General features: G+C 39.5%; 3 protein-coding genes across 6 annotated transcripts in view; 1 reads left to right on the top strand and 2 right to left on the bottom strand.

The window, feature by feature from the left end:
- crppa (CDP-L-ribitol pyrophosphorylase A) overlaps positions 1 to 11,127 on the bottom strand; it is a 47,813-nt gene extending 36,686 nt beyond the window's left edge. For all 4 annotated transcript variants that reach the window (XR_006379335.1, XM_044209593.1, XM_044209592.1 and 1 more), the window contains exons 1-3: positions 10,747 to 11,127; positions 7,800 to 8,079; positions 4,008 to 4,157 (exon numbers count right to left, since the gene is read on the bottom strand). Coding sequence is in view for 3 of the 4 variants with exons in the window: in XM_044209593.1 (XP_044065528.1) it covers positions 4,008 to 4,157; positions 7,800 to 8,079; positions 10,747 to 10,979 (663 nt within the window). In the remaining variant the exon portion in view is untranslated. The remainder of the gene's footprint in view (positions 1 to 4,007; positions 4,158 to 7,799; positions 8,080 to 10,746) is intronic.
- A 1,273-nt stretch (positions 11,128 to 12,400) lies between these two features.
- On the bottom strand, positions 12,401 to 15,578 carry sostdc1a (sclerostin domain containing 1a). The gene is made up of 2 exons (XM_044209595.1): positions 15,292 to 15,578; positions 12,401 to 13,462 (listed from the first exon to the last, which is right to left on the bottom strand). The coding sequence occupies exons 1-2, from the start codon at positions 15,494 to 15,496 to the stop codon at positions 13,017 to 13,019; spliced, it is 651 nt and encodes a 216-aa protein (XP_044065530.1). The 5' UTR covers positions 15,497 to 15,578; the 3' UTR covers positions 12,401 to 13,016.
- Positions 15,579 to 22,719: 7,141 nt separating this feature from the next.
- LOC122882321 (leucine-rich repeat-containing protein 72) lies at positions 22,720 to 24,594 on the top strand. The gene is made up of 7 exons (XM_044209597.1): positions 22,720 to 22,795; positions 22,915 to 22,988; positions 23,152 to 23,221; positions 23,318 to 23,399; positions 23,818 to 23,931; positions 24,089 to 24,178; positions 24,338 to 24,594. The coding sequence occupies exons 1-7, from the start codon at positions 22,781 to 22,783 to the stop codon at positions 24,490 to 24,492; spliced, it is 600 nt and encodes a 199-aa protein (XP_044065532.1). The 5' UTR covers positions 22,720 to 22,780; the 3' UTR covers positions 24,493 to 24,594.
- The last annotated feature ends 813 nt before the right edge of the window (positions 24,595 to 25,407 follow it).

Genomic DNA, 25,407 nt, shown 5'->3' with positions numbered 1-25,407 from the left:
ATTGACGTAAAAGTCAGAGGGGTCACTAAAAACTTTACAATTCATCCTCCTAGGATCATCAATATTAAAAAAAATAAATAAATCGGAATCAAGATAGATACATCAGATACATTGTCATGGGCCAAAGTGCTGTCCAAGGGGGAATTCTGGCCAGACAATGATAGATTAAAAGTCAGGGGGTCACTACATTCATAAGGAATCATCCTCTAGGGATCATGAATATCGAAACCAAATTTCATGGCAATTTGGCCAATGGTTGTCAAGATATCTTGCTCTGCACCAAAGCCTTCAGTGGACCAACCAACATTGCCATCCTAAGGCCCATCTCCAAGTGGCCAAAATATCTAATTAAAAAAAATATTATACTAAGACTTTTTGTTTCAAAATCAGCAATTTGTATCAGTAGACTGAAGCATGCTCAATCTACTTAATACACCTGCATTTAAGAATTGCCTCACATCATTATTTTCAGAAGAGTTCAGGCTCAGTCAAACTGCAATATGACCTGCTATGTAGTCTCTGATATACCACTTGTTCGAGAAGGCTCTTCTTTTGTCCAGGCACTAAGATAATTTGGTTCTGTGCAACATATGGTCGTCTCCTTGAGAGATGAAATTCTTCTTTAACTTGAACTTTCTGCACATATTTCACCAAAATATCTGAAGCCTTTCATATACTGTCTGTATCGTGATTAGAGCAACAGATTCATAACACGATGCTGCCGTCACTACATTTTTCAGGAGACACTTCAGAGGATACTGTTTTCTTTGGCTGATGGATTGTTGGCCCTGTAACACTCTTATCTTTTATCTCTAAGAACTTTGGTGTCATCAGGTCATAAGACACTTTCCCACATTGTTCTCCAAGATGTGAGTGCTTTTTTGTATAACTGTGGATAATACACAAATGGTTGTTTCTGCACATGCGATAAATGACAAAACTTTATCTTAGAGCCTGGTGGTTAAGGTGGTGTACGGTTGCTTCATGTTTACTTTCAAAAATTGCTCATCTGGGTAGGTGATCTATTTCAGGATCCTGTAGTGTTCCCCTGCTTCTTCTGAAATCTTCTTACATCCTACTCTCAATCTAAACACTTTAATAACAGTGTTACCCACAGAAATGTATGTGTGTTGAATGACCAAAAAACAGAAACAAATTTTCAAACGTACAGTATAGCGCTTTAACTCATTTTATGATAAATGTTTAAGCAGTAACTAACAAAAGGGTCTTTTACTTTACTAACAGAGATTGTTTGTTCCAGTACTTTATTTTTCCTCGGTTTTTTTTAAGTAACAGTTCCAAGGCTCATTAGCAGGTAAAAACATGTGGTTCTAGTATATTTCATTGGAAGGAAATGCTACGCAAATTTGATGCTTTTATCGACTTTGAAAAACAGATTAAATAAATGTGTTACCTGTTACACAAAAACATGCGTGACTGTGGCTGCAAATGGGGGAAAGGGAAGAGGGGCAGGTCTATCATAATCAGCTGAATGTCACTTTAGAAAAGCAAAAAATAACATCAGTACATAGCTACAGAGTCTAGTGATAATTCTCTGTGACCCCTTTTGATTTGCACAAAGTCATTTGATCCTTTGTTAATATAAAAATATTAACCAGAGCAGCTTTAAACTAATGTATTGAACTAAGTATCCTTTTAGTATGGGTAGTATTGAAAAACATTTGTCTTCCTGCACTAATCTTAATTATGATTAGTTCATATACTTTATTGTATCAATGAACATTTTATTTGTGCTTTGACTCACAGCTGGGAAAACTCAGTAGCCATGTAGATCACATGGAAGTTTGGATTGAGGCGATGAGGAGGACTGCAAAGACAAATCCATGCTACCTAATATTATACCTTGGTAATATTTTATCAAGCTATAAAGAAGAGAAGGGTCTTTTATTCCAGGGACCCTGGAACTGAAGAGAGAAATTACAGAAGGAAACGCTCTCAGTCTTGAGGTAATTCAACCTTCAGAATTTTCTCCCGGTACAAAAGCTGTCATGAGGGACTGGATAAAGTGTCTCCCCCTTTGTCTTTTCAGCCCTAAGTTCTTCTACTCTCAATGGATGTCAAGCTACAAATGTGCAGCTCTCAGAGATTTTTCATGAACATGTCCTACAGTCCTAACCTGACACTTTCCCTATCTTTTGAAAGGTTGAAGAGGAGGAGAACAACAGGAGGAGAGAGGGGGGACACACTCTAAATCAACCCCGACCTTCTCTTCCTCCAGCGACCTCCCCAGTTCGTCTTAATGTTTGCAACTTGACTGGCCTTGACACTGCAGCATAAATGTGAGCTCATTTTCTGAAAAGGCCATCGCCAAAGCCAGCAGGGCTCTCAAACCAATCTAAAGATCCATATGTGCCAGGAATAAAAATAACTGCAGACAAATGGGGCTCTAATTGGAGGCATACTTTTGCTCTTAGCTCAAAGTTCGCTGCGTCCTTCAAAAACGTGGCTATCGGAAGAACCATCTAATGGAGTCAAGGTTGAAGTAGCAAACTATTTTTCAGACATTAAAAATAAATAAGGTCAACTTCTGCAACTCAAGTTTCACATTAAGTTGGCTTGGATTAGCCTGCCTAGTGTTAATAATAATGATAATAAGCCCCTGCTTTCAGAGAAGAATCAACACATTTATGGCTTACGTCAGTGGATAAATTCTTTCCATTTTTCAGGTACACACATTAAAACGCACTCAACTGTTGAGACTATTAAGCCGAATCCACCTAAATGTGGCATGTAATTTCAGTGCTCTTTCACCATTTTTCCAACTAAGCCTTTGTTCACTTTTGTTCCACAGACTAATCTGCTGCAGTGTGGCAGAATATATTAACGTGTCATTTCTTTCCCAGATGCAGCAGAGGCCAAGTGAAAATGATAGCACCCACGCCACAAGCCCTTAAGAGTGAAACCCTGCAGGTTCTGGCACATCAGCTGAACAATGAAGGACTGTAAAGGCCTGTTATGATGTATGAGAATCATAAAGTCCTTTGTCATCTAAGTGGTGTAATTTTGAGAGCATAAATCTCACCTGACTGTCTTTTTATAAGGTTTGAGAGACTTTTTTGTGCAATTATTCTACACCAGGAGTAAGCGGCACAGGCCTGCAGGACTTGATTTGTCCGTCCTGTGATATTATGAGCTGTTTTCCAAAATGTAGCTGTTGTAGAAATAACACTTTTGGTTGCATGTGCTCTGGACAAATCCTGGATTGCTGCTTAACCTCTTGAGTTGCACAGAATGATCTGATGGCCAGCGACAATTTTACAGTACAACACTCTTCCAATGTGTTTCTGTCACTTTTATTTTAAATGTTCTTATTTTAAATATCTGTGAATGTTTAACTTTCGAGCCATAATTTACTAGCTAACTAAGGGGCAAAGGCTTATTTGAGTTACCTGGGATGAGAGAGGTAAACAGAGATCACGCCTAAATCAAAACAGCCAGGATTTTTTAAACCCACATGTGAACCTGCAAGCAGATTGCATTTTACAATGTGCTTCACTGTGTCATTAATTACATTTGAGGAAACAGGACAAAGAGACTACTCTAATTACCAGGTTGTCACAAAGAGATGACACAAGAGTTGTGCAACTTTTAAAACTTTGTGTTACTTTTCAATTACACTGACGTAGCTCTCCCTGCAGCCACTGACTTCTTACTCTCTGATTGATTCTGGCTATGTTCACAGTGAGCGTAACCTTGCATGGCTCAACGCTTCCTTGCCCAGTGATTAACAGAACTCACAAAACATCACTTGCTGCTATGTCAACATTTTTTGTAATTTGTAACTATGGAGTTGGGACTTTAGCTGCAAAACTTTCGACATATTAAATGCCCCACCATCGAAGCGCAACATTATATCATGTACACACTGATTGTTGTTTCAAAGCCATACCACACTCCAGGGACAGTCATTATCACCCTCGTACACACATTAACAACATAGGAACGCCCGCTTGTGTGTTAAAGGTAAATTAAAGAACACACTCTACCCTCTGATAGGCTTGATAGATGACATCATATGTGAATCCCTGAGGCATCTCGCTCGCTCTGTACTTGGCTCGCTCCAGAGAATGATCCAGGTAGCCCTCTGATGTGGTGGCTATCACCGTGGAAACAAGCGGTCGGATGGCTCCGGCTGCCTGGGTGGAAAAGAAAAAAGAAGGTTCAGTTTTTATTATTTGTTTTGAACACAATAATAGAGTTTAAGTTTTAAGAGAGAAATTAAACCCTTAGACAAGCTCTGTAAAGGGTAAAATTAGTCTCAAAGCTGCTCTCAAAAAGAAGCAAAACGTGAAATAATCTTGTGAAATCATGTACCATGATTTTAGCATTCTTTAAAAAATATTGATATTTTGGCTGTAATGATACAGTCAGCTCATAGTTGATTAACAATACATACAGTTTGATGTCCTCACAATATTTTTAATAAAGTTTGACAGTAAACAAACTATGAAAGTAGAAAATTCCTTCTCTATTACTCCTTTGGCATATTGTGTGTTTTCAAATTTCCCCTGTCTTAGTTACTTCTAATAGTTTTTGTGACACAGTTTAGTGAAAAATGTAAAAAACAGAATCTATTACATAAAAACATAAATGAGCTTGTTTTACAAGCAGATTCGTATGTAAAAATACACAGAAGAACAAAAATGGCTAGACAGGAAAATCCTCAGTAAGACAAAAATCAAATGCCTGAACAAGGACTAATATTTTCCAAACACCTTAACTGGGCACAAACCCTAATTTCTAAAGCGAATGTGGTGAATGCTGCTGTTCAGTTGTGTTTTAGTGACATTTAGAGGTGGAACACATTCAAAGGATTCAAAGGATAGACACAAATCGAGGTGAACAGACATAGATCCACACTGGGCGGCATGAAATGTGGTCGATCGAATCCATTTGAAAACGCATCAATTTGACCAAAAGTTTGTGGTGATCATAAACTGCATGACTACAAAAATGTACAGTACAGAGAGAGGAACAGAAAGGAAAACATTTGGAGGCAAATCAGAGAAACTGGAGCTCCTGGTAAGTTCTGAAATCAGCCTGTCACATACAGAGTCGCTGTTTGTTGTTACAGCAAACATCTGTACTTGTCCATTGGCCGACACCAAAACCACTACATGCCTAATGCTGACACTTCTTTTCACTTTGGATGTCCACTGTTGATGAAAATGATCAAAATGTTGACATAAGACGTAAAATGTGCAGTGTTTTTGGCTTAAATCACGATTTAGAACTTTTATCACAACATCAAGCAACATAATCAAGCTGTTGAAAGCTGGAAAAAGCTAATAAGTGGACTTTGAGTTGATGCTGCTGTTCAGCCATAACTGCACATTTCAAAGAGAGAATATTTCCCTGATCATACTTTGAGTCAGCCATATTGCAAAGTAACAATAAATCCATCTTAACCAGCACAGCTGGAGCCCGCACTGCTTGTATTTGCTCCCTTGGAAATTCAAAATAATCAACATTTCTGAGATAATATTTCATCTCGATATAGCATGATTGAAGGCAGTTTCCAGGAGTAGACAGGCGGCGAGTGTGTGCGAGAGAAATGTCTTGCAAATGAAAGGAAAGCAAACATGTGTTCCGCATGTTACACATGCTGTTAAAATCAAAATTAATCTGCAGCTTTTTAGTGGAGACAGGCTTTCTGACATGAGCGTGGATACCGGCAAGATAATGCAGACCAGACCGCCTGCTGTGAAAGTTCATCGCAAAGCACACACACAATAAATGTCAGGGAGCGCTTGCTTTTTTCACAACCTGTGTGACCTGCATTCAACAAAGTCTTCTCTCAGCTGCTGAGTTTCAGCCATGAGAGCCAATTATGAGACTAATCTGCAAGTGTGTTCGTCACAGCGGCCGTGACTTTGGCTCAAATGTTTTCCATCTATCGCTGATGAAATAAATGCTACCACCAGGAGCGACGGATGTGTCAGTCTGACAAACAGTTTATGAAAAGATGGAAAGGCCTTGTTTGCAAAGGGGCAAGTTCAAGGTGTGATCACAAGAACTGTTTGTCTTCTTTGGTCTGAATCCAACAAAGTCAAAAGTCAAACTTGACTTTGTTGCATTTTAGTGTTTGGTTTGTTTGTGTTCACACTGCACGGTGAAAAATGAAATGCAGGGCGCACAAACAAACGTCACGTGTCACTTTTGGTAGCCTGTCATCCCACCAGGTGAAAGGTTTGATTCCAGCTGCTGTAACTGCAGCTAACCATGATGGATTTGTTTAAATTCCACGCTGTAATGGACTTTCTCTGGTTTTCAGCTAAAATCACATGAAGAAATGAAGTATGAGCTACAGTCCAGATCTAATTAGCTGTATTACGCTTTCCAAGCATGAGGAACTACTGGCATTTTGGGGTTGTTTTCTCTATTTGTAGAGGGATTATGATCTGTCTCTGAACTGCTGTTCTCTTGGAAATAGACACATCCTGCCTTTATGTGCTACTGGAAAAGGTTACACATCTTCAAGTCATATTTATAATTTGGAGCTTTGCAGATAACTTTAATTATGATCATTTCCAAGTTGCGACATTTACTGAGCTTTGAACGTTTCCTCATGGCAGAATGACCATTTGCCTACAAATTGAATGCTTGCAGTGTGCAAAGGCCATTTTCCACTGATTTTTAACAGAATCATCTCTTACATTATATATTTATTTTGTTGCAAAAAGTTATTTCTATATCCTCCAGATATCTGCAAGGTTTCCAGTTTTGATAGTTTAACATCACAGTCACGACTTGACAAGTGGGAAATCTGGGCTTCTAATGAGCATGTGTTTTAGGGCTGAAACTAACGAAAATCCAGTCCAAAAATAGTCACAAATGCCCATTTTCCCAGGATTTACTGAGATTATTTTGTCTTATATAGGGCTGCTAACACTGATTATTTTCATTAGCTATTAATCTGCCAATTATTTTCTTGATTAATCAATTGTTTGGTCAATAAAAGATCTGAAAAAAGTGAAAAATGTACATCCCAGTTTCCCAGAGTCCAAGGTGACGTCTTGTCTTCAAATGCCCTGTTTTGTCTGACCAACAGTGAAAAACCAAAGATATTCAGTGTAACATTATATAAGACTAGAGCTGCAAGGATAAGTCGATTAATCGATTAGTCGATCGGGAGAAAAATCATTGTCAACTATTTTGAAAGTCAATTAACCTTGTGAGTCCCCTTTAAAGCAAAAATGCCAAACACTTGATGGTTCTAGCTTATTAAATGTGAAGATTTACTGCTTTTACTTGACTTACATTGTAGTAAATGTAATATTATTGGGTATTAGACTGTCGGGCAGGCAAAATGAGACATTTGAGGACGTGAACTTGGACTCCGGGAAACTGGGATGGGCATTTTTCACTATTTATGGATGCTTTATAGACCAATTCATCAATTACGAGAAAAGTAATCCATAATGAAAATAATTGTTAGTTGCAGCCCCATATCAGACAACATTGCTGCAAATCCTCACATTTGAGGAGCTGGAACCAGAGAATATTGAAAAATTGTTTATCAGAGCAGCAACTATTCTGATAATACGATCGACTAATAAATCATTTCGTCTCTCATGTGTTTGGTACCAAAGTTTTCATTAAACCAATATAAATGAGGAAACAGTTCATATAAACTAATTTAAAAAAAACACCCTTGATGTAGATGAGAAAAAGCAGCAGGTGTAACATGTTGGAGGCATTTCAGCTTGCAAAAGACGAAGTTCCTATCCCTCCAAATCCCCAGGTGTTTCAGTTAAAATAGCTTTTATCATACTGACCCCCTGTTCCTTGGCAGCCATGGCTATCTTGTACAGAAAGTCCTCCTCTACAAAAGGCCGCACTGCATCGTGGATGATGACCACCTTTGGTCTGTCCGCCGCCGGCCTCTCCTCCTCCCCCTCGCCCAGAGCCAGGACTCCGTTACATATCGACCGGTGACGAGTCGAGCCACCTGGCACCACTCGAACCTTCCTGTGCTGGAAGCGCTGGATGATGTCCGTCATCAGGTCCATGTTTTCTTTGGCAACAACGACCACAATGCTCTGGATCCATGACACCCTGCAAGAAAACACCGGCCGCTCAGCAACGTCTGTTTTGTCAGGTGAGAAATCAGAAAGACCAGGAAAGATAGGCAGAACACAACACTCACACAGAGCTTCTTAAGTTTAGGAATCAGGGCTGCGACTAATCTATTTATTATTTTTTGCTTTTTTAATCTGAAGAAAGTCAAAACATTCTTGTTTAAAGTTCCCAGAGCCCAAAGTGATGTCTTTTTTGTTTGTACTGACTGACCAACAGTCCAAACCTCGAAGATATTCGGCAACATAAAACAAAGAAAAGCAAAGAAAATCCTCACATTTTAGAAGATACAACTAACAAATGTACAATACAAAAATCAAAGTGTTAAAACGACAAGTTATTGTTGAATAATCGTCTAATGTTTGGGAAACGACTGCTTTAAAACGAGTGTTACTGATATCACAACTGATATCAAAGTTGTGCAAAATAAAGTTCCACCAACACGATAATGCATCTGCACAAATTTTAAAGACCATGTATCCCTACTGATGAGTGACCAGGCTTGGATTATGGATCTTCAACACTGACGACCTATCACCCTCCTCTACTGGGAGCCTCTCTGTAATCACCGGGGCCACACAGGGAGCCTCTCCCTCTGCTCTCTAGTCCCAGGATGTTGCTGCATTCATTTCCTGACAACATGTAAACACTGACAACAAGCTAAGAGGAGACAGATCTGATTATAAACCCCCGGTTGTTATTGCATTGTTGTAATGAAGGTCAGGCAGTGATCACAACACAGTGTAAACATCCACCTTCTCTTCACAGTTATGGAGCCTGAAATCTGAACAAAATATCACTGGCTGTCCTCCAGTGGTGGAAGAAATGCTCAAATCCTTTGGCAGTACCAAAATGTGATAAAAAGAATACCTGCATTCGAAATTTAGGAAAAATGAGTAAGCACACTTGATTTCCATAGCACCTCACAAAACCAGAGTTACAAGGTGCTTTAGAGGAATTAAAGTTTCCTTTCACCAACATTACGAAAAAACAATTTTCTCATTTACCTCCAGTCACATCTAGCCATGAAGATAGTTTTGGTTTAACATTGCTCACTTTTTAAGATATTTGTGCCTGAGATTTCTGCATTCATCTGCAGTTGGGCGATATGTCAACATATGCCGCAAGATGACGATATCAATGAGCGTAGCAATCGTTTTAATGTCTCTGGGTGTATCAGGCCGTTGTGGACACTGTTGCAAATCAATGAGCAAGACTGATTTGTGGAAATTTTGAATTTTTATATGGTTGATTTGACAGGTATTAATTTGCTGGATCAGCCAAAGAGGTTATTTTATCCATGAAGAGTTACTTAATTGATTTTTCAGATAATGTACTGTATCACGACACGTGTATTGATGTAAACATTACTTAATTATGAATTATTCCACACTCCTACCTCCACCCCAAGACAATGGAGGTGAATTAAATGATGTTTGTGGTGCTCACAGCATTGAAGAATTACATTTAAAAAAAATTTCAACAGCATGATAATGTCTTGATAAGCCACAGCACTCACTATGGACAGTTTTCATTGGAACTACTTTCTACCCAAGATACAGTCCCTTCGAACACTGTTTGCAATGTTTACTGTGAGTGAGTTAGAGCATCAATATGCTTCAGGCGAAGTGTTTGGCAGATCAGTGAACAGCGTCTGAAACCTCAAAAATGAGACCATATCTGCCTGGTTAGATACCATTAGGGGTAAGTATATTTTTCTTTAATTTAGATGAACTGACCCTTTAATGCACAGCAATAATAAGAGGTCAGATAAATGTAGAGAAGTAAAGAGTACCTCAGTGGTGGAAGAAGTACTCAGATCTTGTACTTGAGTAAAAGTAGCAATACCACAGTGTAGAATTACTCTGTTAGTAAAGGTCATGCATTCAAATTTTTACTTAAATAAAAGTACAAAAGTATTGGAATCAAAATATACTGAAAGTACCAAAAGCAAAAATACTCATTATGCAGAATGGCATTGTTACATAACTGGATTATAATTATTGATGCATTAACGTGTTCATCACTTTAATGTTGGTGCTAATTATAATTAATTTATATACTTTATCTGCTGGGTAGCTTGTGAATTTCCCCCTGGGGCTCAATAATCTTAATCCATAATATTACATCATAATTTATTTGTTGGTTATATTGTGTATTATTAATCTGAATCTGCAAAGTATCTAGTAACTAAAGGTATCAGATAAATGTAGTGGTGTAAAAAGTACAATATTTCCCTCTGAATTTTACTGGAGTTGAAGTATAAAGTAGCAAAAATACTCAAGTAAAGTACAGGTACCTCAAAATTGTACTTAAATACAGTACTTGAGTAAATGTACTTAGTTACTTTCCACCTCTGGAGTAGCTACAATATTTCCTCCTGAAAAAGTAGTGGAGGAAAAGTGGAAAGATTCCCAAAATGAAAATACTAAAGTATAGAGTAGGTAATTAGTACTACCTGTGTAATCTGCAATCAAAATATACATGCTTAAATCTATGAGCAGCATGCACAGACACACACGGACCGTTACAGGAAGTCCTGAGTGAGTGAGGCTTGTTTCCATGTCCTGCTGTCACTCTACCTGTACCTGGATATGTTCACAAATTATGACATCTTGGTCCTATCCTCTTTAAAGCTCTTCTTACCTCTCGAAAGCCTGGATAGTGTAGCTTATAAGCGGCCGACCCAGAAACGACCAGAACTGTTTCGGTGTCTGTAGTCCGGTTCTCTCTCCGGTGCCGCCGGCAGGAAGAACCACAGACACCGGGAAGTCCACGCTGCGCTCCGCCGGCTGGTGGTCGCTCTTCCCGGTCTCACGGGTTGGGAAAATCCCTGGATGAGGGGGCCTGTCCGGGTCACAGTTATTATCGCTCTGCATGTTGATGTGGTTAACCTCAGTTCGGGGGAGAGGGGTCACGGAAGGTCATTCCCAAAACAGTCCATTACCAGCGAATGGGCGGGGTGGGAAGATAGCGGCAACGTGGATGGAGATTTGGGAAAACAGCGCTGTTAAGCTAGAACAGTTAAATGGCGTACTTCCGGTGAATGCTTTCAAAGTAAAACCCCCAAGTCTGGGTTAGTTTTCGTAAATGTTTTAGTTAGAAGTATTTAGAAACTTTACTTAAAACGTTCAAAAAGTAATACCACAATTAAAATACGCCATAATAACTAATAGTCCCAGTGTTTCCCTTAAATAAATGTAATTGCAGTAAAATGTATCAAAAGCAATATTATTGTGATGTTATGTATAGGTGGTGCATCATATTTCATGAGCTCTTTGTTTGTTTTGTTTGTAAAAATCTTAACGTGCAAATTCATAGAAACTACAGTTGTCAGATAAAAGGTAGTGGAGTGAAAAGTACAAATGAATGCGAAAATTTATTCTTGACCTTGGAAACAGTATTTTGACAAAAAAAAAGTAGACCTTGAATTAAGATTTTTTTTTGTCAGAATAGTACAATGTTTGAAATGTAGTGGGGGAAAAGTAGGAAGTCTCTAAAAATGGAAATACTTAAGCAAAGTAACAGTTCCTCAGACCGTATTGTACTGAAAATGGAAAGTATAATATTTCTGTGCCGTTCTGACTGCCAAATATATACTGAAACTAAGTCTACAGTTTACAATGACTGCATGAGCAAATTAAAGAAAACATATTTTGAAGTCAGCATAATTTTACAGTCAGTTTTGTTTTTAGTTTAGATTCAACTTTAATTTTTAAGGTAAAATTATTTCATTTCCGGTCAAATTCAAGTAGAAGCTTGACGCATCTTTGGAAAAAAATCGGCAGCTGCCACAGATCTAGGTTCTCGCGTGATTTCAGTCTCATGCTGCATCAAGTAGGTTATTTTAGACAACCTCGCGAGAAAAATAATAAATGAGGCTTTGAATTAGAAAACTGTTCTTGCAGTAAAACAAAATGTTTTTTTTGTTTTTTTTTACTTTTATGCTTATTCAAAAGTGCGCAATACATATTACAGTCTGTAAGAAAAAACTAAGACAAATAATTTTCTACACATACATATTTATGAATTACTTTTAATTATGTTTAATGTTTTTATTTGTAAAAATTGTGACATTTTCTTCCAACTTCCCTCTATTTAGCTACACAATATTATAAATTCTAGGTGAATTTCATCAGTAGCCCATCAGTAGCCATGTCTTAACTAACATTAGGACTTCAATATTGGCCTGATTTAAGTTATAATGTCTGCCCTCCTGTAGATGAACCATCGCTCTGCATGAGTTGTCATGGTAAAGTGTAGTGTCATGCATGGTGAAGTCTTCACTGACAAAAATGCATATGATAAAAAGTGATATTTATTTCATATAAAGTTATTACAAGACTGATTGATGACAAAGCTTTTCCAGATTTCACCCACATGCTGACGCCAAAACATATCATATTATATGTTGCCACAGAAAATATATTACATCATAAATCTTACATAGTAAAATTTTATAGACATGGCCATACATCAAAAGGCAAGTAAGAATTTTATATATGTACAAGTATTTACACAGGATCTTTTGAGATGTTTGGTGTTATTTACTGGTGTTGGTGCCTAAACAATTGACTGCAGATCTCTATCTGCATATAAAATGAATATAGGAGCGCATGCACATGGCTACATCTGGGACAATGTGGGTTGGCTCGGTGCTCCAGAAAGCTCTGCAGACTGTAAACCCCAGTTCCGTTCACATTATCTTTAACCACATGGATTAAAATGTCAAGAAGAGTCCTTAGCATGCCATTTGGAGTTCTCCATCATACGAGGAACCAGCTTCACCTAAATCAAGTCCCAGTCACATCGAGAGATAATCCACAACTGCAAGCTCTGGACGTCCTGTCTCAGTATCACAGAGACAAAACTCCTGTAGGTTTATGTGGAGTCAGAGTCTGCATGCCTGCCGGCTCTCAGGGTTCAGTCTCGTGCCAGTTCTCACGCAGCCGGTTCTTCCCCAGCCTCCTCTTGCTCTTGGACTTGTGCTTGTGCAGGAGCTGCGGCGGCGACAGAGACGGCTCCTCGAACTTGTTGCCTGATTCGTTGTGCTGCCTTGAGTACCTCTTGCACTTGCAGGAGGTGACCACTGTGATTTTGTATGTTCTCGTGCTGCCGTCCTGGCACTGCAGCTGGATGCGCTGGGTGCGGGTCTTGTCGTTGACACACCGCCAGTCCTGGTTGCTGCTCCGGCGACCCCAGAACTTCCTGCTATAGGGGCCGCCGATCCAGTTTTGAAGCATCTGAGCTGGGAGACATTCGCCAGTGCACACCAGCTCCTTGATGGGGTTGATGCTGGTGCAGTGGCCATCAGAGATATACTTAGTGGACCTCAGTTCTCTGCATCCGATTTGGCTTCGTTCTGTGGAAAGACACGATGAGAATTGTGAGAAAGAAGAATCTGGCAGTGTAGTAAATCATGTTAGATAGGGCTGCAACTAACAATTATTTTCATTATCAATTAATGTGCCGATTCTTTTCTCGATTAAGCAATTAATCATTTTGTCTATAAAAAGTTCAGTAAATAGCGAAAAAAGCTTGTTAAAATTTTCACACAGCCAAAAGAAACGTCTTCAAATGTCTTGTTTTGTCTGATCAACAGTTCAAAACCTAAAAATATTCAGTTATGTATCATGTATGAAAAAGAAAAGCAGCAAATAATCACATCTGAGAAGCCGAATTACATATCACAGAAACTCAATGTCATTATTTAACCATGACATTGAAATGATAATACATGATAATAGTGGATTACTGTCCAGCCCTTCATCCTGAGCCCCTTCGTAGCCTCAGGCAAGTCACAGGAACACGGGGAATAAGCACAATAGCATACTGACCATTCTATTTCAAAAAGTTGAGGAATTATAACATGTGAAAAGGAAAAACTTTCCTTTTATCAGTGTGGCAGGGCTTTAACACGAGGATTACCTCTGTGCAGCAGCTACGACTGTCAGTATTATTCTGCTGCAGGCTACAAACACTGTCCCCCCTGCTCTCCCCTCCACCACTGTAACCCAAGCTCAGGTCCATTCATACAGCTTCATACAGCTCACTGACAATGCCCCCCCCCGTGACTGTTTGATGAATGAACCGGGGTGAGGCTCTGTCTCTCTCGCTCTCTTACTCCCCCACAACCCCTCCCCACCTTCACGGTCGGGTGCTCAGAGCCACGATCTGAGGCTTCCTGTTCACGGGAGAACACCTCCATTCAGCTGCACTGACACCCAGTCGGCTGCTCAGCCCGTCTCCTCCCTGCCTGGACGACAGCCAGCCAGGTGTGTGTTACACTGAGTGTTGCCTCAGCTCGCTGTGATGGGCAGTCTCTGCTGGGAGTCACAACTACAGCAGCAGAGCCACTGCATGCTCTCAGTGAGGGTATTATGTTGTGACATGAGCCACTTTTTATAGTATTCCCAAAGTAACCCAACTGTACAATGTCTGTGCAAGACTCTATCGTAAGTTTACAGTGACATTATAGTGATGTTATTTGATATTTATTTACTTTTTGTGATATAGCCTATTTTACTCTTTGCAAATAGCAGCTGTATATTTCAAAGTGTTTTGATGACACATGTCGTCTACAATCCCTTCCAAGAATGTGTAGGCGTGTGTAAATGATGATGGGATTAAGTGCCTGATTAAAAAAGGTCCCTCATTTGGCTCTTTGAGATGTAGATGTAAAAGACAAAGAAAGGGGGAATTTGATTCTTAAACCTGAACTTTATCAAGAGCATTTGGCTGCATGCACCCTTCAGTGAAGAAGAATAAAGAAATCAAATAAAGTAGAAGGTAAAAAAATGGAAATTGGGAAGAGGAACAGCTTGGGGAATTGCATTTTCTGCAAGTTCTGTTTTCTCACCTGTTTCTCATGCTGCTTGGGCTGCATAAACTACTAAAAGTTTGGACTACAGTGATCCATTACCAAATCCTAGAAAGATAATATTCAAATATCATGACTGTTTAACGTCATGCAATATAAAAACTCCAGGAAATAAAAGGAAAACATGTAAAAGTCAAAGCTTCTACGGTGACAGAAAAGTTTCCTAAAAAAGTAGCTTAAAGTACAATAAGGTCCCTGTAACTCAGTCTAGAGTACCACACACACGTTATAGACTGAAATATACATAGAAGCGCATGAGAAACCCTGACAGCATCCTCCGGTCCTCCGCAGCAGGAGGCTTCCTCACTCACCGCCTCTGTCGTGCGCCGCGCTGCCCGCTCCTCTCCCGCCGTTCCGTGCGCGGTTCAGGGTCACGTTGCTCTGGACCTCCAGCACCGGCGCGCTCACATGCGAGAACAGGAGCTCCGTGGCGTCGTTCTTGAGGGCTTGGCAACTCCTCAGGAGGATGCAAAGTACGACCAGGGAATGGCATGACTCGTACGCGGTCAGGTGCATGGTTGCTTCCTAGGAAAGGGGGTGTGGGGAGATGTAGGTCCGACGGGGAGTAGACTGATGCTGGATGAACTACATGTGAGACCCGTGGTTTTATACAGCCGGCCCGCCTCGCGATTTGGCAGCTACTCAGGTGCGTCTCTGTTGCGAGGCTCTGATTGGTCGCCACGCATGCAGGCTCGTGCGATAACCCCGCCCACCGCTTTTATTTTGGAGAGTTTAAAATTTGCTCCTGGATGCTGGAGATGCCTGCATCCATGATGATGATGATGATGAAGCCTGAGTCATTGGCATACTAACAGTGTTTTTTGGTTTGATTCATTAACGACATTCTGATATATTTATAAAATACAACATATCAGATTTTGTCAGGGATAAAATGATAACATTTTGGACTTTTTTCCTTTGTTGCCCCTGGTGTTTTCACAGTCCACCAACCTTTATCAAGATGAAGACAGCCATTCAGTATCTGACATTAAGAAATACTAGAACACAGGAACTTAAAAGTACAAGATTTAATCATATCAACAATCAATAAAAAATGTTCAGGAGGCAGACAAGACACACTTCATCATCCACTGCAGATTAATTCAGTTTCACTTATTTGTCATTGTAATATCTGAATGTATTGAGTGAAATGTGAGAGTGGCAGCATGGAGGAATATCTTCTTCCAGACTGTAAAACAAAAACAAAAAAATAGTATTAAACTGCGGGCTGGTGGAAAGATGGCTACTTTCCAAAGTCAATGAGTCCTGATTAGATCCCAGATAAACTTTAGTTTTTAGTCTATATTAAGGCTGTCTAAATGCAGCCACTTCTACATTTACATGAGACAGAAACAAAACAAGTCAAAATAGATAAAATCACAGGGGGAACATTTTTTTGTAGCTACATAAAGATATTTCCTTGCCTGAGAAATTGCAGCTGAATAACTCTCTTTGTTTGAAAACAACAACAAAGATCTGGATCTAAATTTATCCAGATTTCAAAGATGAACGGCAACTTCCAAAACTGTCCTAAATCAGATTTTTATGCATCTGGGGAGGTTAAATATGCGTCGGCTGTGAAGTAATATTTGCAAAAAACTGTTGTTCTTAAACGTCGGATGCTGTTATGATGCTGTGTGGTTATAAACAGTCTTTGCCTTTAGTGAGTCATGCTGTGAGTTTTGTGGATATTCCTTTTCACCATTAAAAGCAGAGTTTGGTTTGTAGTTTCTTATTCTTCTCATTGTTCTGCTTTTCATATAAAATTTTAAATAATGCTTCATGGCAGTAGCTGAGTTGCTGTGACCAGAATGTTTCTGCTTTGTTTGAGGCCCTGCTTTAATTAGTTCAATTCGAGGGGAAACTAAATGAGGAAATGTTCCCTCCCTCACTGAACTCCAAGTTAAAGCTGCAGCTGCTCGAGCTGTAAGCTCTGAAAGTGTGTGTGAAGTTGTGTGTTTCTTCTGTTCCTCTCGTCAACACTCCTGCAGCACTTTGAAAACCAGTGAGAAGGTTGATAAACCTTCCTATGTGCTTCTTGTGACCCTGGACGATAATTTCACTTTGTACAATGTCATCATTTTAAATTTCAGAAACATTCACATGAGATTTGGCAGCATGCATACCTCCCCGATCACATGCAAAAGAGAGCCAATATTGTCTGGCCAAATGTGCTATAGTTAAAATAAAGGTATCATAGTGTAGTTTCTCTGTCAGGTGAAAACCTTGCACCTCCAGATTTGTTTTCAAATGTTTTCAGATCAGTTGAAGAAGGAAAGTGAGGACACAAGGAGGGAAAGCAAAGAAAAGGACAGAAAACTTTAGATTTGCCCCATATTTCTAGATGAAATTTGTGATTATTTCTCCATCCACACGTTGTTTCTGAAACAGCCGAGAGCAATAAGTGCTCTGCCTGTCTACTGAAAGCTGGACTGAAGTTTTTTTTTGTTCGTGTGGAAAAGACTTTGAAAAGTCTGAGGTCTCTGACATCTGTTGATTGTCCTGTGTGTCAGATCAGTCATAGAAAATTACTGCAAACATTATTTGACCCTGATCCAGTCCACAGCTGCTCATTATTCACCACCGTCTTCAGCAGTGATGGAGCATTAATCACACATGTGTACACAGCTGATGATTTAAGACACCAACTCATGTTTTACCTTCTGGTTAGTTTCTCATATTGGATATTCTCCACGTTGCGACTTGCCTCTCTCAGGCACACGTTTAATTCAAGAATGAAAACTGATATTGTCTGTGTGTAATTTGCTTTCTTTCTATGCCATCCTCCCTCTGCCTACCTCTCAATCTCTGTCAGTTACACGTCTAATGATTCAAGTGCCCAGACTAACTGGAGTCTTTGTGTGTCCGCGGTACGAAACAAGGAGTGATATAATTACTTTTGTGGGGAACATTCAATCCAGGCTTGTCTTACTGATTTGAAAAGGGGCGACATGCAGAGACACTAATTGTTGCTCACGACAATGAAAGCTGATACGCAGATCACTTGCCTGTTTGGTTTTATTATCACACAAGTTTAGGAAAAAGTACACATATATTTGCACCTTTAAGTCACGTATTCAAAGTAGTCATTGTGAAGAAAGGCAGAGGTTAGTTTTGCAGTCAGTTGAAAATGTCACACCTCCAATTTTGGTTATTTTCAGGATTTCAGATCAGGAAGAAAAGAAACAAAGAATTTAGGAAACTAGGAAAGAAATAAAGAAAACATGAAAGTAGGATGAGGAGAAGGAAGGAAGGAAGGATTAAAAAAGAAGAAAGAAAGAAGGAAATAAATAGGAAAAGGGGAAGATGAATGAAAAGCAGGAACAAAGAAAAGAAGAAAATAAAAAAGAGGGAATGTGGGAGGGATAGAAGGAAAGGAGGAAATAAAGATCAATTAGTGATGCCAAAACTACTTGGACACACCTGTCAACTTACATTTGTGTACTTTTGGTTGGGGTATTTTTCGTGGTTTGGGCCCCTTAGTTCCAATGAAGGGAAATCTTAATGCTACAACATACAATGCTTTTAGACATATTTTAGACAATAGTGCTCCTTCGACTTTGTGGGGATCTATTGGCAGAATATGGTAGAAATGGAGATTTGTAAGTATGTTTTCATTAGTGTAAAATCACCTGAAAATAAGAATCGGTGTGTTTTCATTACCTTAGAACAAATCCTTTATATCTACAGAGGGAGCGGGTCCTCTTCCACGGAGTCCGGCATATTGCACCGCCATGTTTCTACAGTAGCCCAGAACGGACAAACCAAACACTGGCTCTAGATAGGGCCTTTTGTGTTTTTCACGAGTTTCGCGGCCACCGGACGTTCTCCTACACGCTTGGAAGGGGAGGGTGAAGAGTTTTCGGTTGGTTGCAATCTGCAACCTCAGATGCCACTAAATCCTACACACTGGACCTTAAAGTCATCAATGGGAGCAAATGCTGGCAGTCAGTTCCAAAACCTTGTAGAAAGCCTGAAACTGGAAGAATGGAGGCTGTTATAACAGCAGATTAATGCCCATTTTGGCCATATAGCGTATTTAATGAGCTCATGTTAAATAAAAAATAACTGTTAGCTAAGCCCCCTCTCCACAGTCTTAGTTACTGCTGCTACCTCTGTCAACCTGTTCTCACACGGCACAAATGCAGTTTGCAATGACAATGGTGGCAGATTTACTATTGAAATTATTAATTAAAATTTTGTAAATAACATCCTTGATTCCAGACAGAAGTAGACAAAAGCATGCTTCTTATTTCTTGCTGGCAGCTGTTGATTTTGCCAAACAAATTACATCTGTGACTGGCAGATTTTACCTATTTAAGCTAACGTTAGCTTCATGAGTTGGTTGAAAACACTGTCCCCAGCTGACTTTTCTGTTACCAGCCGACTTGTTTTAAAACAAGAATCTTGTAACAGCAGTCTTTGTATGCACTTCATGGCTACATACATGATATTGCACTAAAAGACTGAGGCGAAAGCTACACGCCCCAGGCAAAAAAGTCAGCATCCTCACCCGTTGATGATCTATGTAGAAGCATGGAAGTAAAGGAGGTAAGAGACAGCATTGTTTTTGTATTGTAGGGTAGACCATAGACGACCAATAAGGAAAGATATAAGATCAGACCTCAGTTATTCTGTTTGGCTGCTTACATGTTTGTATTTTCAGATATTATGCTTCCCTTTTAATGTTACAAGAGAAAAGGCTTTGAGAATGTCTTTGGCAAATGTGATGCAATGTCAGGTAACGTTGCTGAAATGCAAACTTCCCCAAAAAAGCAGGACAGAGTCGCTAACATTAGCCTAAACTTTGAAAGCATTAGCATTAGCAGTAACACTAACATTTTTAAATGTAACTCATAACCCTACAAAGTTACTTAACGATATCTGGCCTTGGAAGTTCAGTTACTGTAAGTAGTAAGCTAGTTAGCCAGGCATGCTAACAACGATTGCAGCTTATGTTAAAGCAGACAAATACACATTCTTTTGCTCCTATGCTTTTGGTTCTGGAAAGGGAAAAAAAAAAACCCACCACCCTCCAAACTTTTTTAATGCAGAGTACAACCATGTACACCACGTCGGCATCGGGAGAAAGGGAGAAACCCAAAACTGCACAGGCCTGCTGTGTCTACGGTTGCTAAGCTATGATTGGACAATCGCTGTTTGAAGGAGGGCTTTAATGAATGATTCTAAACATCCAAAATAATGAGTAACTACAGTCAAAATGTAGAGTGATACTTAAGGACCAGAGCCTTAAAATGTAATTGTTCCTTCCCGACTCTGGTTTTAAATCTCCTCAACAGGTGAGCCCAGTCTGCCATTAAACTTCACGCTCAGTTTCTGTTATTGTTTCCTCTCTCTTTTGTTCTTCCTCAAACAGGGGCACCAGAGGCTCATTCACTCCACTTCCGAGAGAAAATAAAGGGCAACATGACCAGCTCTTCTCAGAAGACTATTCACACTTCGACGCCCCTCTGAGAGCTTCTTATGGGACTGGGTTAAATGAATGCAGAAAAGTGAATATGATAGGCCCCAGCATTTGTGCTCTCACTATGTAAGGAAACAGAAAGCTTAGAGCTGACTCCATTCGGTGCACAAACGGAGCAGCGGTGAAACTCAGCAGCAGGAATTCGGTTGCCCCTAACCCTCATGGGAAATGAAAGGTGGCTGGGTTAATAGCATATTGACAAGCAGCACGGCGGGAATGTGTGCATGATCAGGAAGCGCCCACATGCAATAATGGGAGGTGTGGCGAGGGCGACCGGAGGGGAACAAAAGGAATGCACAACACCTGGAACAAAGCCAAGGAAGAAAGGTCATTGTGGCAACAGATTTTGGAAAAGATCCCAGCGGAAGACAAACAATGAATGGAGGATGTTATTCACTGAGATTGATCCTATATGACAATCAATCAATTGTACTTTTATTATTAGTATTGTTACAAACTAATATAGTCGGTCTTTCAAGCACTTTGTTTAATTTATTAGCGGGTTGCATACGTACATGGTACCGGTAGACATTGTAATGTCAACTCAAAGTCAACTTACAAGCTTTTTCAGGAGCTTTTTCCACTACATCTCATGGTCTTCATTAGCAAAAAGAACTGGCTCAGGTTCATATCTGACGGCAACGACGTTGTTATCACATGACCAACTTTCCATACTTAAGTCACATGATGACACCTGAATCTTTTCAGTTCGCTGATGAAGACCACTTACTAAAAACTTCCAAAAAAAGCTTATTTTGTAACACATGCTAATTGCAAGTATGAGAATGAACTACAGCACCATGCTCAAATAAACATAGTTTTTCTTTTAAAGATATGTGGTTCTCACAGGACAGCGACGCTACAAACATAGAATAATATAGAATATGATGCATTGCTGTAGATTAAACTACCCAACAGTATATAAAGTAGTTAAAATGAGCTCAACCTTAAACATCTACAGCAGTAAAATGCAACATACATGTTAATGCAGCAGTAATGTTAATCCAGAAACATCAGATAATAATAAGAATAGTAAAACACTGACAGGGAGCATTTTACTGCACAATGAGTACTTCTACTTTTGATACTTTAAGTGAATTTTTCTGATAATACTTAAATACGTTTACTTAACTAAGGTTTTGAATGCAGGAGTTTTGCTTGTAGTGGAGTATTTTCTCTGTGTGCTATTAGGACTTTTACTTAAGCAAAGGATCTGATCTTCCACCACTGGCTACAGCCGGAGTTGCTGCACAGATGTGCTGTGTGTATGGATAAACTGTGGTTCATCTAGAATTTGTTAAAGCACATAATTCCCTCTAAAACCACAAGTTGTTATTTTATTTCTGTTTGTGATAAAACAATCAAGATACAACGTGTTTATTAGTGAAGCGCTGGTAGGCACTTTTTTGAACTTTGGAGAAAGTCAGGCTAGCTGTTTCGCCCTGGTTTAAACTAAGCTAGGCTACTTGCCTCCCCCGTTCTCCATGCACACAGATACGAGAGTGGTATCTTCTCATCTCACTCTTGGAAGGAATGAGATTAAGTGGATTCTAAGTGGAACTATTTCTTTAATCAGAAAAAGTAGTAACATGTAACTACAGCTGTTGGTTGTTGTTGTGGAACAAAAAGTACAATATTTCCCTTCGAAATGTAGCATAAGAAAAGTATTTCTACTTTTCTTATGCTCCCAAATTCAAAATACTCAAATCATCAGCTTAAATTACAGTAAATACAGCATCAGTAAATGTACTAAGTTAATTTCAACCTGTGGAGGCTTCACCTATATGACAACACCTCTGTTGAAAGAGGGCATACAGTAAGGACAGGGATAAAGTGTGGAGGGATTCATTTCAGAGAATCACTGCACCAACTGGTTTTACTGATATTATACTTCTGTCTCTGGTATCAGTGTGTATCAGTGTGGTATAAGTGTGTATCAGCTGACTTGAATGCAAAGATACATTTTTTGGGCCTCCATTGCTCATTATTAGGGACCACAATGTGAATAAACCTGCAAACTAAACTAAATTGACCTTGTTTGCTCATCAATTTTGGTGAAACATTGCCCTCTGCTGGATATTTGCCTTCACTGCAGATGAATGATGCAGATTTCTAATCGCTAATCTGTACCAAATTTAACACAAGAATACCTAAATCTACCACAATCCATGCATGAAAGACAAACCAACATAAAACAAATATAATTGTTTGAATTTGAAGAGAAGAATGATTTTTTTGTTTGTTGTGATTTCAAGCACAACAGGAGTTTCCTGGCAACAGGTGTGGCTGGTGTGAAAATCCAAAGGTGACAGACAATGGAGGTGGCCAAGGTAGACAGCTATATCTCATACACTGACACTACTTTTAAAACTCCAGATTACAAAGGCACATGAATGTAACTTTTGTTACTTTGTATCTGTATTTTCTTCTTCTCTCACCCTAAATACAGGTCATAAAGGACTTTCTTCAGAAGCGTGGAATAAGGAGGGACGTTGATGTTTGCCAACTCTGCCTTGCCACAAAGTAAGTTAAGACAAACTTTTCTTTTGGGATTTAAAGCAAATGTATCTGTGGCTCTCACTGCAGCTGCTGGGGAAATTTGAGATGAGATTCATACAGCTACATAATTTTACAAATAAAACCAAATTTAGACAGAGATTACAATTCTTGCTATTTTACTGAACAGAAAACTCAACAGTGTCCCTGACTTATCAAGATTTCATTTTCTGAGGGAGTTGTGGTTGAATAACAACAAGGTAGGCTTCCGTAAAGCTTTGTGTATTTCAGCAACGAGAGATTTTTTTTTTTAAAGTTTAAAATGTATTTATTTATTTTTATTTTGAATCTTTCAGATCAGAGAGCTCAGCTGTCGTTCCCTCAACTGCTGCTTGACTGAACTTTACCTCCACAATAACAACATCAAGTCTATTTCTGGTGAATTTTTATTTTTCCTCTGAATGTGAAGATAATGTGAAAATGTAAAGTGTGGCAGAAGGTGAAAATAGGTTGCTGGTTTGAACTCCTGACCAGACAAAAATATCAGCTGGGAAAAGGTCATGCTCCACTAACCGTGATTGTATGACCCTTGACTACAGATACATTTTAAGGGTGCTGTTGCAGTCCCTACTTGTTGACAGATTTCAGTAGAAGACGAAGCACTTAATACTCCTTCAACCCACAAACAGTGAGGCTGCTCACTGACTGTGAATATATCTGACAGGTATTAATTTGTGCAGCTGAATGAATGCAAACAGTCCAGTGTTGAGGATGAGTTCCCCACCACATGTGCCCTAGATGAATAAACCTTAAAAAAGAAGACAATAGAATTTATCCTCCCTGGTCTCTCGCACAGGGGCCCTAAATCATCTGACCTGCCTCCGACTTCTTTTTCTTCACAACAACCAGATCAGAGGGCTGGAGGACACGATGCACGAGCTCAGGAGGATGCAGCAGCTCCAAATTGCAAGTGAGTGAGTGACGAATCTCAGTCAGGGCACACCTGCCATACCCATAATAGAGACAGACAGACAGACAGTCCACCAATATCCACAAGATTTACACAGTAGGCTGAGAATATGTCTATAATTTCTTGGATTCTTTTAAGAATGGAGGCTTCTTTGCAGCTTTTTTCCTCAATCCCATCTCCCATGAACCTGGGTATCGCCACCATGTGATCCACCGCTTACCTTCTATCCAGGTTTTAGATGGAAAAGGTAAGATCTATAGACATTCAAAGGGACATGCGTATCTGATCTGCAAAGCATCAAGCCCATCACATTACAAAATACTACTTGTGTGTGGCTTTTATTTTGTTATTCTTCCGTTAACATCTGTCAGTAGTACGATATGGTCTCTATCTGTTGTGTGGTCAGAGGTGAAGTCAGAGGAGAGGAAGAGGGCCTTCCAGATGCACAGCCAGGAGCGTCATCGTGTCCTCCAGTCTGTGGCCTTCTGCAGACGGGCAACGAAGTCCACAAGCAGAGAGGATGTTTGTTATTATCTTGGCAAACAGTCCAGATATAAGTGATGAGCTGGTCACGAACGAGCCGTATCCTTTAAGTGAACGATGGGAGCAGAAATATTTTTTGTTTCATATTATATCATAGAAATTAAACTGAAATATACTGTATGTGTCTGTACAGAGTTGTGTAATTATTAATTAACCATACTATTTTATTAGTAGGGAGTTATTTTTGTTATACAACTAGGATAGTTATTCTTGATATATCCCACTTTTTAACCATCAATATGACAGAATATTTCAATGTATTGCAGATGAAGAATCATCCATATGTATTTCTTGCAACAAATAAGAAAGTAACGTAGGCAGTGACCAGCAGAAGTGGTAATAAATGAAGAGCTGTTTGGGAGCCGAAAGAGCCGGCTCTCGGAAAGGAACGGGAGTCATAAGATCTGGCTCCCTTCATAGAGCCGTGATTCTCGTCGCTACCAGTCAAAACACATTACAGTGCATTTTATTGTCCTGCTTACTTGGGGTAATCCATATAAAGGGGATACAATTTATTTAATTTTCGATCCTGTGATAGAAAAAATTCGAAAAAGTTAATTGAGAATCCTTTACAGATAAAATGACCAGATGGGAATGTCTGTTTTTCACTATTCTAGTGAATTAAAGGGGAACTCCACCATTGTTACACATCAAAGTCTGTTTACAGGTCTTGGGGAGTACTAGGCCTACTGCACGCATATGTGCAAAAAGTTGTATAAAGCCTTTTGTGGCTCCAGAGGGAGCTGCATGAAATCTGATAAACGCTCTTCATCTCTGCTTGAGGCTAGCGGCTGGAGGCTACATTAGCCGCTTCATAACACACCTCCCATCCCCCAAAGCCCCAAAATAATGGAAACTGTACTTCCAAAACTAGGAACATGATTATCCCCCAAATCGAAGCAAGACAAATAATAATAATAATAATAATAATAA

This window comes from Siniperca chuatsi, linkage group LG9, assembly GCF_020085105.1.
Source record: "Siniperca chuatsi isolate FFG_IHB_CAS linkage group LG9, ASM2008510v1, whole genome shotgun sequence".
Classification (NCBI taxonomy): domain Eukaryota; kingdom Metazoa; phylum Chordata; class Actinopteri; order Centrarchiformes; family Sinipercidae; genus Siniperca; species Siniperca chuatsi.
This window is presented reverse-complemented; position numbering and strand designations above follow the sequence as displayed.

Bases quoted from the DNA above. Each gene is read 5' to 3' on its own strand.
- sostdc1a (XM_044209595.1), bottom strand. From the start codon at position 15,496: ATGCACCTGACCGCGTACGAGTCATGCCATTCCCTGGTCGTACTTTGC. The intron at 13,463-15,291 runs GTGAGTGAGGAA...GTCTTTCCACAG, and splicing joins CGCGGCGCACGACAGAGGCG to AACGAAGCCAAATCGGATGC.
- LOC122882321 (XM_044209597.1), top strand. The intron at 23,222-23,317 runs GTAGGCTTCCGT...TGAATCTTTCAG, and splicing joins TGTGGTTGAATAACAACAAG to ATCAGAGAGCTCAGCTGTCG. The intron at 23,400-23,817 runs GTGAATTTTTAT...TCTCTCGCACAG, and splicing joins CAACATCAAGTCTATTTCTG to GGGCCCTAAATCATCTGACC.